The sequence below is a fragment of the Balaenoptera physalus genome, assembly GCF_965194825.1.
Source record: "Balaenoptera physalus genome assembly, chromosome: 11".
Classification (NCBI taxonomy): Eukaryota; Metazoa; Chordata; class Mammalia; order Artiodactyla; family Balaenopteridae; genus Balaenoptera; species Balaenoptera physalus.
The window spans coordinates 42477982-42489529 of record NC_138896.1 but is presented as its reverse complement, the minus strand read 5'-3'; the positions used below and the strand labels follow the sequence as shown (position 1 = coordinate 42489529).

Sequence of the window (11548 nt, the reverse complement as noted above, 5' to 3'; positions counted from 1 at the left end):
GTGTATATCAGGACGGTACTTGCATCGTCAGCATCAGCCCCTCAGTCTTTTTGTTACTTATCATCTTCCCCACCTCACAAGCCTTTACACAGTAGGGTGAAGAGTAGTTCTTTACTGTGAGAGTGACTCACCTTTTGAGTTCAGATTGCGAGTTCAGTTTAGACAAATGAAAAGAACCAAAATGTGAGCTTATTGAGGGAAACAATCTATTTCCATCTCTTTTTGGCAAAACATAAGCAAGGTCTGAATTAAGAAAGCATTACTGAGTTGAAAAAAATCATAACAATGGTAAATTGGTGTTTTTGGTGCTATTTGTCAGAAGTTCTCATTGGTCAAAGAGAGAGAAACCAAATCATGTCTACAAACAAATGATGTGAATGTTTAAAACAAGTGCCATCACAGTGTTTAATGATCAAAGTCAAAAAGAACATTGTCAGGAGAGGGAAATAAAGACTACCAGTAGTGAACTCGAAAGGTATTTGAAGCCACTCTCCATCCTCTGTTAGTGTTTTTACAACTCGGTAATATAAAGGAAGCAGGAGCTTAGAACCTGGGGTGAAACAAGAAAACAAGCACCTTATACCAACAAGGCGAAGAGGCAGAGATTCCACTGTCACAGAGAACACCACGTTGCTTAATTTCAATTTAAAGGGTGACTTGAATGCCTGGCCTTATGGAAATTTAATGCTTTGTTATGGTTCATCTGAACTCGTCAGTTGGCCCCAAGCTGCGATAATCAACTTTTCAATGTCAGACTCATTTACTCCTCGAAGAATCCTGAAATAGCCATTCTCTCCCCAGGACTTTCCCCAGGAATTGGCAGCAATCTGCAGAAAAACAAAAATTAAAAAAAACACAAAACTGAATAATACTTGGATATTTTTTAATCCAAACTGTAAAGTTACAGGGGACTCCTATGTAGCTTTATATGCTTCTGATTCATTATAGATTGTGATTATTAAGAACCTACACATTTTGAAAAGAAGAATAAAACAATTATATTATTCATTAATTACATTAATATGCATATATACTCATGTTCATGATAACCAAAATTGATGAATTCCCCCAGAGTACAATAGTAACATATGCATGAGAGTTTGAAATGCCACATCAGAAGATGACACAAGCTGCAGTTACAGAGTGTCTATTATGTGACTGGTCCTGTGCTAAGCACGGGAGGAACCATGATAAAAAATATCCTGTGTTCAGGGAGCTTATGGTCTAATGAAGGATGGTCAACGTAAGGCAAGTACTAAGGTAGAAATATGCACATGGAGAGGCATCTCACTTATCTGAATGGTTCAGGGAAGTTGTCATGAAGAAATACCACATGTGATGCATATTAAAGCCTAGGAGTAAATTAACCAGATTAAAAAAATGGAGGAAGGGAGATTCAGGTAAACAGTAAAAACATAAATATCAAAGCATGAAGCAGCATGAAGCAGAGAAATGAAGCAACAAAACTGTTATCATTAGATCATAAAACAGAAGCAGGTTGGTAGTTTATGAGGCTAGAAGGGGAGGAGAGGAAATCCATACTGAGAAAATAATGGTGAAAATGATGACAAGTTGTTGAGTTCCTTCCAGCAGGAATGCAGGTGGACAAATTTATATTTTGATTACATTATTCTGTATGAACTGAGATGGATGAATTTAAAAGGGTAGGAAAAAAACCCCACAGGGATGTAAACAGGTCTTTGCAGGAAACCGTCTTCAGCAGGAAACCCCTTTTCTTGTCACTTTAGCAAAGCTATATTTTAACTAAACTTAAACAGTCCACCCCCATGTTCTGCTCATCTCTGACCCAAGCACAGTTTTCAAATCTTTTGATCACACACTACCTTGCCTAATCTGTTGGTTCTTCCCATAGATCAAAGAAGTAGAAATGAAGAATAAATAATTAACAGATGACCAGATCTCTTCCCTAGCTTCCCCTTCAGTGATCTCCAGAACAAACTGTGTGAACAAGACAGCAACTAAAGAAAGATCACAAGAAGTGGACAAGCCTGCAGGCAGTAGGGGATGGCAAGGACTCTGACCTCCTATCCCAATGATTAACTGAGATTACTTCCCCTTTTCCCTTTAAAACTTTCATGGCCAAGCAGAATCTTTGGAGTTGGTTTTTGGGAGACACAAGTCCGCCTTCTCCCCAGATTTCTAACTTTCTAATTAAAAGCAATTTTCCCTTCCACCTTTATTTCTGGACTCTCAGTTCTGTTGCATTAATCTATTTGTCTGTTTTTATGCCAGTATCATACTGTTTTGATCACTATAAATTTATAGTATAACTTGAAATCAGGAAATGTGATACTCCTTGCTTTGTTTTTCTTTCAAAGGACTGCTTTGGCTACTTGGGGTCTTTTTTGTTTCCATATAAATTTTAGGATTTTTTTTTCAATTTCTGTAAAAAATGCCATTGGAATCTTGATAGGAATTGCATTGAAGCTATAGATGTTTTTGGTAGTATTGAAATTTTAACAATATTAATTCTTCCCCTTCATGAACACAGGATACCTTTCCATTTATTTGTGACATTTTTGATATCTTTCATCAATGTCTTATAGTTTTCAGAGTAGAGATCTTTCACCTCCTTGGTTAAGTTTATTCCAAAGTTTTTTCTTTTTTTTTTCGATGCTATTTTACATGGGATTGTTTGTTTTCTTTATTTCTTTTTCAGATAATCTGTTGCTGGTGTCTAAAAAGGCTACTGATTTTTGCATGATAGTTTTGTTATCCTGTAATTTTACTGAATTAATTGATTTGATCTAACAACTTTTGGGTGAAGTCTTTAGGATTTTCCAAACAGGTATACCTTGGAGATTTTGCAGGTTCAGTTCCAGACTACTGCAATAAAATGAATATCGCAATAAAGTGAGTCACATAAATTTTTTGGTTTCCCAGTGCATATAAAAGTTATGTTTACACTATACTGTAGTCTTTTAAGTGTACAATAGCATTACATCTAAAAAAAATGTGCATACTTTAATTAAGAATACTTTATTGCTAAAAAATGCTAACCATCATCTGATTATTTAGCAAGTTGAAATATTTTTGCTGGTAGAAGGTTTAAAATATTGCAAGAGTTACCAAAATGTGACACAGAGACACAAAGTGAGCAAATGCTGTTGGAAAAATGGTGCCAATAGACTGCTCAATATGGTCTATTGCCACAAATCTTCAATTTCTACAACAAAACAAAACAAAAAAACCAATATTTGTAAAGTGCAATGAAACACGGTATACCTATATAAACTGCAAATAGAGACAATTTTACTTCTTCTTTTCCAATTCTGATGGTTTTTATTTCTTTTTCTTGCCAGATGGCTCTGGAAAGGACTTCCAGTACTATGTTGAATAGGAGTGGTGAGAATGGGCACCATTGTCTTGTTTCTCATCTTAGAGGAAAAGCTTTCAACTTTTCACCATTAAGTATAATGTTATCTGTGAGGTATATTCCTTCTATACTTGTTAAGAGTTTTTATTATTAACAAATGTAGAATTTTGTCAAATGTTTTTACTGAATCTATTAAGATTACTATATCATTTTTTCTTTCATTCTATTAATGTGATGTTTCACATTGATTGGTTTGTGTGTGTTGAACCATCCTTGCATACCAGGTATAAATCACATGTGATCATGGTGAATGGTTCTTTTAATGTGCTGCTAAATCAAATTTGCTGGCAATAAAATGCTGTTTTAATTACTGTAGATTTATATAGTCTTCAAACCTGGTAGTGTACATCCTCCAACTTTGTTCTTCTTTACTGTGGCTATCTTGGGTACTCTAGGTCTTTTGCACTTCCATTTAAAGTTTAGAATCACCTTTTCAGTATAATCCTCTCTCCCCCTCCAAAAAAAAAAAAAAAATCTCTTCTGGGACATAGATTAGGATGTTACTAAATTAATAGATCAATTTGGGAAAGTTAATCTAGAGACTTCCAGGTCATCAATATTGTATAATTCTCCTTTTAGCTAGGTCTTCTTTAATTTCTCGTAACACTAAAAATCTTACACATTTTTCATTGACATACTCCCTAGGTTTTTATTTATTTATTTATTTATTTTTGGCTGTATTGGGTCTTCGTTGCTGTGCACGGGCTTTTCTCTAGTTGTGTCGTGTGGGGGCTACTCTTCGTTGTGGTGCACGGGCTTCTCATTGCGGTGGCTTCTCTTGTTGCGGAGCACGGGCTCTAAGCACGCGGGCTTCAGTAGTTGTGGCTCGTGGGCTCTAGAGTGCAGACTCAGTAGCTGTGGTGCACGGGCTTAGTTGCTCCGCAGCATGTGAATCTTCCCAGACCAGGGCTCGAACCCGTGTCCCCTGCATTGACAGGTGGATTCTCAAGCACTGCAGCACCAGGGAAGTACTTCCCTAGGTTTTTAAATAGTTACATCATTTTTTTTTGTATTAGGACTTTAATTGGGCACAAAGATTATTTTCTTCACAACAGTTACATTAATAGAAGGCTTTAAGCTGAAATTAGTCATTAAACCTAAGTCACTTGTAATTTCAAAAAACCAAGAAACAAATATAGACCAAAAATAATTATTTTCTCTTCAAAATATTTATAAAACTGGAAAGACTATCATACATAGAAAATTCTAATACTTCAAAGTAAGGCTATGTTTTCCCTGGAAACTTGCTAAATTTTTCCTCATAGATGTAGCAGGAGTGTGGTATAGCAGTAACTGGACAGAGGACAATTGCAGCTTATGCCCCTAACTAGATATTTCTTATATTTTGTCTAAGCCATCCAAGTTTTGGTACTGTGCTACAGCAGCCCTAGCAAACTGATACACCTCTGTATTCCCTAGGGTTCATTTTTGATGTTGCCTACTAAATATCCCAGTAAGGGTTCATATAGCTCTTTAAAAAGCCAGACCATGACCTAGAGACTCTGTTCAGCTTATCTCCTCCCAGCACCTTCATTTAATAGAGACAGCAATGCACTTTCCTTTTAGAAATAGTTCTGTAATTTGTTCTCAGTTTTTCAAAAATAAAAAATATATTGTTGAGGGACTTCCCTGGCAGTCCAGTGGTTAACATTCCACACTTCCACTGCAGGGGGCACAGGTTCAATCCCTGGTTGGGCAACTAAGATCCCATGTGCCGCACAGTGCAGCCAAAAGAAAAAAAAAAAAAAATCTGGGAACTGAAAGAGCTAAGCAAAGTCCCAGAAGGCAAGAGAGAGAGGTAATATGAAAGAGAGGTTGAGAGACATAGAGGATAATATGAGAAGGACAATCATCTGTTTAATAGAAATGTCCAAAAGTAAAGGAAAGAAAGATGGTATATTCAGCTATAATAACTGAGACCTTTATAATAGTCATCAATATTGTGAATCCTCAGAATTAGAACACAAAAAGCCCCAATTCTTACACAAAATTTAACACTACAGATACTACAGTAATATAATCGGACTTATTTTGGTAATGTCAGGTCTACTTTCAGATCAGAAATTTCCTGCAGAGTAATATTTCTCTCTCCTGGAATTTTAATTTCTGTAAGTAAAGACAGCAAGATGTTTCTCTCACCACTATAGATATAAGTAGAAATAATTATGAACTAGATGCAATACATGTAAGAAAAGGCAGTAAGTTCATTATGAATTACAGTAATTATGACCCTTAGTAAAATGACATATCCCATCCAAAGAATTTCACACAAATATAAGAGTCTAAAATATATCCTAATTTTTAGGTACTGGCAATCAAATCTGCTATTTTAGGATCCAAAATGAATTATAAAATACTTTCACCAGTAAGGATTGTATTAAACAAATTTTCTTTTTAGCACTTCACTCTGATTCTCCCTTGTCCCTTCTAAAACTATGATTTTTTTAAATGTTTATTTATTTATTTATTTCTTATTAGTCATCCATTTTACACACATCAGTGTATACATGTCAATTCCAGTCTCCTGATTCATCACACCCCCACCCCCACCCCCCACCTCTTTCCCCCCTTGGTGTCCATATGTTGTTCTCTGCTTCTGTGTCTCAATTTCTGCTCTGCAAACCAGTTCATCTGTAGCATTTTCTACGTTCCACATATTTGTGTTAATATATATTTGTTTTTCAATTTGTGATTTACTTCACTCTGTATGACAGTCTCTAGATGCATCCACGTCTCTACAAATGACCCAATTTCGTTGTTTTTTAAGGCTGAGTAATATTCCATTGTATATATGTACCACATCTTCTTTATCCATTCATCTGTCGATGAGCATTTAGGTTGCTTCTATGACTTGGCTATTGTAAACAGTGCTGCCATGAACATTGGGTTGCATGTGTCTTTTTGAATTATGGTTTTCTCTGGGTGCTGGGTCATATGGTAATTCTATTTTTAGATTTTTAAGGAGCCTCCATACTGTTCTCCATAGTAGCTGTATCAATTTACATTCCCACCAACAGTGCAAGAGGGTTCCCTTTTCTCCACACCCTCTCCAGCATTTGTTGTTTGTAGATTTTCTGATGATGCCCTTTCTAACTGGTGTGAGATGATGCCTCATTGTAATTTTGATTTGCATTTCTCTAATAATTAGTGATGTTGAGCAGCTTTTCAGGTGCTTCTTGGCCATTTAAATGTCTTCTTTGGAGAAATATCTACTTAGGTCTTCTGCCCATTTTTGGATTGGGTTGTTTGTTTTTTTAATATTGAGCTGCAAGTGCTGTTTATATATTTTGGAGATTAATCCTTTGTCCATTGATTCATTTGCAAATATTTTCTCCCATTCTGAGGGTTGTCTTTTCATCTTGTTTATGGTTTCCTTTGCTGTGCAAAATCTTTGAAGTTTCATTAGGTCCCATTTGTTTATTTTTTGTTTTTATTTCCATTACTCTAGGAGGTGAATCAAAAAAGATCTTGCTGAGATTTATGTCAAAGAGTGTTCTTCCTATGGTTTCTGCTAAGAGTTTTATAGTGTCCAGTCTTACATTTAGGTCTCTAATCCATTTTGAGTTCATTTTTGTGTATGGTGTTAGGGAGTGTTCTAATTTCATTCTTTCACATGTAGCTCTCCAGTTTTCCCAGCACCACTTATTGAAGAGACTGTCTTTTCTCCATTGTATATTCTTGCCTCCTTTGTCATAGATTAGTTGACCATAGGTGCGTGGGTTTACCTCTGAATTTTCTATCTTGTTCCACTGATCTATAGTTCTGTTTTTGTGCCAGTACCATATTGTCTTGATTACTGTAGCTCTGTAATCTAGTCTGAAGTCAGGGAGTCTGATTCCTCCAGCTCCGTTTTTTCCCTCAAGACTGCTTTGGCTCTTTGCGGTCTTTTGTGTCTCCATACAACTTTTAAGATTTGTTGTTCTAGTTCTGTAAAAAATGCCATTGGTAATTTGATAGGGATTGCATTGAATCTGTAGATTGCTTTGTAGTCATTTTCACAATATTGATTCGTCCAACCAAAGAACATGGTATATCTCTCCATCTGTTTGTATCATCTTTAATTTCTTTCATCAGTGTCTTATACTTTTCTGCATATAGGTCTTTTGTCTCCCTAGGTAGGTTTATACCTAGGTATTTTCTTCTTTTTGTTGCAGTGGTAAATGGGAGTGTTTCCTTAATTTCTCTTTCAGATTTTTCATCATTAGTGTATAGGAATGCAAGAGATTTCTGTGCATAAATTTTGTATCCTGCAACTTTACCAAATTCATTAATTAGCTCTAGCAGTTTTCTGGTGGTATCTTTAGGATCCTCTATGTATAGTGTCATGTCATCTGCAAACAGTGACAGTTTTACTTCTTCTTTTCCAATCTGTATTCCTTTTATTTCTTTTTCTTCTCTGATTGCTGTGGCTAGGACTTCCAAAACTATGTTAAATAATAGAGGTGAGACTGGACATTCTTGTCTTGTTCCTGATCTTAGAGGAAATGCTTCCAGTTTTTCACCATTGAGAATGATGTTTGCTGTGGGTTTGTCATATATGGCCTTTATTATGTTGAAGTAGTTTCCCTCTATGCCCACTTTCTGCAGAGTTTTTATTATAAATGGGTGTTGAATTTTGTCCAAAGCTTTTTCTGCATCTATTAAGATGATCATATGGTTTTTATTCTTCAATTTGTTAATATGGTGTATCACATTGATTGATTTGCGTATATTGAAGATTCCTTGCATCTCTGGGATAAATGTAACTTGATCATGGTGTATGATCCTTTTAATGTGTTGTTGGAGTCTGTTTGTTAGTATTTTGTTGAGGATTTTTGCATCTATATTCATCAGTGACATTGGTCTGTAATTTTCTTTTTTGTAGTATCTTTGTCTGGTTTTGGTATCAGAGTGATGGTGGCCTCATAGAAGGAGTTTGGGAGTTTTCCTTCTTTTACAATATTTTGGAAGAGTTTGAGAAGGACGGGTGTTAGCTCTTCTCTAAATGTTTGATAGAATTCACCTGTGAAGCCATCTGGTCCTAGACTTTTGTTTGTTGGAAGATTTTTAATCACAGTTTCAATTTCATTACTCGTGATGGGCCTGTTCATATTTTCTATTTCTTCCTGGTTCAGTCTTGGAAGGTTATACCTTTCCAAGAATTTGTCCATTTCTTTCAGGTTGTCCATTTTATTGGCATAGAGTTTCTTATAGTAGTCTCTTAGGATGCTTCATATTTCTGTGGTGTCTGTTGTAACTTCTCATTTTTCATTTCTAATTTTATTGATTTAGGTCCTCTCCCTTTTTCTTGATGAGTCTACCTAATGATTTATCAATTTTGTTTATCTTCTCAAATAAACAGCTTTTAGTTGTATTGATCTTTGCTATAGTTTCCTTCATTTCTTTTTCATTTATTTCTGATCTGATCTTTAGGATTTCTTTCCTTCTGCTAACTTTGGGTTCTGTTTGTTCTTCTTTCTCTAGTTCCTTTAGGTGTAACGTTAGATTTTTTATTTGAGATTTTTCTTGTTTCATGAGGTAGGCTTGTATAGCTATAAGCTTCCCTCTTAGAACTGCTTTTGCTGCATCCCATAGGTTTTGGATTGTCCTGTTTTCATTGTCATTTGCCTCTAGGTATTTTTTGATTTCCTCTTTGATTTCTTCATTGATCTCTTGGCTATTTAGTAACGTATTGTTTAGCCTCCATGTGTTTGTGTTTTTTACGTTTTTTTCCCTGTAATTGATTTCTAATCTCATAGCATTGTGGCCATAAAAGATGCTTGATAATGTTTCAATTTTCTTCAGTTTATTGAGGCTTGACTTGTGCCGCAAGATGTGATCTATCCTGGAGAATGCTCTGTGCGCACTTGAGAAGAAAGTGTAATCTGCTGTTTTTGGTTGGAATGTCCTATAAATATCAATTAAATCTAGCTGGTCTATTGTGTCATTTAAAGCTTGTGTTTCCTTATTAATTTTCTGTTTGGCTGATCTGTCCATTGATGTAAGTGAGGTGTTAAAGTCCCCCACTATTATTGTGTTACTGTCGATTTCCTCTTTTAGAACTGTTAGCAGTTGCCTTATGTATTGAGGTGTTCCTATGTTGAGTGCATATATATTTATAATTTTTATATCTTCTTCTTGGATTGATCCCTTGATCATTACATAGTGTCCTTTCTTGTCTCTTGTACCATTCTTTATTTTAAAGTCTATTTTATCTGATATGAGTGTTGCTACTCCAGCTTTCTTTTGATTTCCATTTGCATGGAATATTTTTTTCCATCCCCTCACTTTCAGCCTGTATGTGTCCCTTGGTCTGAAGTGGGTGTCTTGTAGACAGCATATATATGGATCTTGTTTTTGTATCCATTCAGCAAGCCTGTGTCTTTTGGTTGGAGCATTTAATCCATTCACATTTAAGGTAATTATTGATATGTATGTTCCTATTACCATTTTCTTAATTTTGTGGAGTTCTTTTTTGTAGGTCCTTTTCTTCTCCTGTGTTTCCCACTTAGAGAAGTTCCTTTAGCATTTTTTGTAGAGCTGGGTTGGTAGTGCTGAATCCTCTTAGCTTTTCCTTGTCTGTAAAGCTTTTGATTTCTCCATCGAATCTGAATGAGATCCTTGTTGGGCAGAGTAATCTTGGTTGTAGGTTCTTCCCTTTCATCACTTTAAGTATATCATGCCACTCCCTTCTGGCTTGTAGAGTTTCTGCTGAGAAATCAGATGTTAACCTTATGGGAGTTCCCTTGTATGTTATTTATTGTTTTTCCCTTGATGCTTTCAATAATTTTTCTTTGCCTTTAATTTTTACCAGTTTGATTACTATGTGTCTCGGCGTGTTTCTCCTTGGGTTTATCCTTATGGGACTCTTTGCACTTCCTGGACTTGGGTGGCTATTTCCTTTCCCATGTTAGGGGAAGTTTTTGACTATAATCTCTTCAAATATTTTCTCTGGTCCTTTCTCTCTCTCTTCTCCTTCTGGGACCCCTATAATGTGAATGTTGTTGTGTTTAATGTTGTTCCAGAGGTCTCTGAGGCTGTCTTCATTTCTTTTCATTCTTTTTTCTTTATTCTGTTCCACAGCAGTGAATTTCACCATTCTGTCTTCCAGGTCACTTATCCGTTCTTCTGCCTTAGTTATTCTTCTATTGATTCCTTCTAGTGTATTTTTCATTTCAGTTATTGTATTGTTCATCTCGTTTGCTTGTTCTTTAACTCTTCTAGATTTTTGTTAAACATTTCTTACATCTTCTCAATCTTTGCCTCCATTCTTTTTCCAAGGTCCTGGATCATCTTCACTATCATTATTCTGAATTCTTTTTCTGGAAGATTTCCTATCTCCATTTCATTTAGTTGTTTTCTGGGGTTTTATCTTGTTCCTTCATCTGGTACATAGCCCTCTGCCTTTATATCTTTTCTATCTTTATGTGAATGTGGTTTTTGTTCCACAGTCTGCAGGATTGTAGTTCTTCTTGCATTTTCTGTCTGCCCTCTGGTGGATGAGGCTATCTAAGAGGCTTGTGTAAGTTTCCTGATGGGAGGGACCAGTCTAGTTACATCATTTTAGGTCATGTTTATTTTTAATTTCCCATTGCTTCTTGTTACTATATAGAACTATAATTTGTTTTTTATATTGATCTAATATGAAGAAAGCTTGTTAAATATGCTTATTGTTTTTAATAGTTTATTTCTATATATATGTTTTGATTTTCCATATTCATAATCATGTCATCTGCAAATAACATCAGTTATATTTCTTTCCACACTCCCCTTTATTTTTTGTTTGTTTGTTTGTTTTACTGCACTAGGTGGTACCTTCAGTAAAATGTTAATAAAAATGTTGACAATGAATGTTTTATTTTTCAGTGATGAGGGAAAAGCGTTCAGTATTTTACCATTAATTATGATGTTAGCTCTAGGGTTTTTGTGGATAAAGTTTATAAGGTGAAGGAAGGTAGGTTCTATTCCTAATTTGCTGAGGTTTTAGGTCATAAATGACTTCTGTGGTCAGCAGAATTCTAAAATGAACCCAAAATTCCTCCTCCCTTGTGTAGTTTCCCCATATAATCCTTTCCATTTGAGTGTGGGAAGGACCTGAGAATATAATGGGATATTACTTCTGTGATTAGGTTACGTTATCTCACAAAGTTGAACAGATTTTGAAGATGTGAT

The 11548-nt window shown here is 35.4% G+C and overlaps 1 protein-coding gene across 2 annotated transcripts in view; it reads right to left on the bottom strand.

The window, feature by feature from the left end:
- Nucleotides 1-374: 374 nt before the first annotated feature.
- TINAG (tubulointerstitial nephritis antigen) overlaps nucleotides 375-11548 on the bottom strand; it is an 86574-nt gene continuing 75400 nt past the window's right edge. For both annotated transcript variants that reach the window (XM_082414349.1, XM_082414350.1), the window contains exon 11: nucleotides 375-827. In XM_082414349.1, the coding sequence (XP_082270475.1) occupies nucleotides 693-827 (135 nt within the window). In that variant the 3' untranslated portion in view covers nucleotides 375-692. The remainder of the gene's footprint in view (nucleotides 828-11548) is intronic.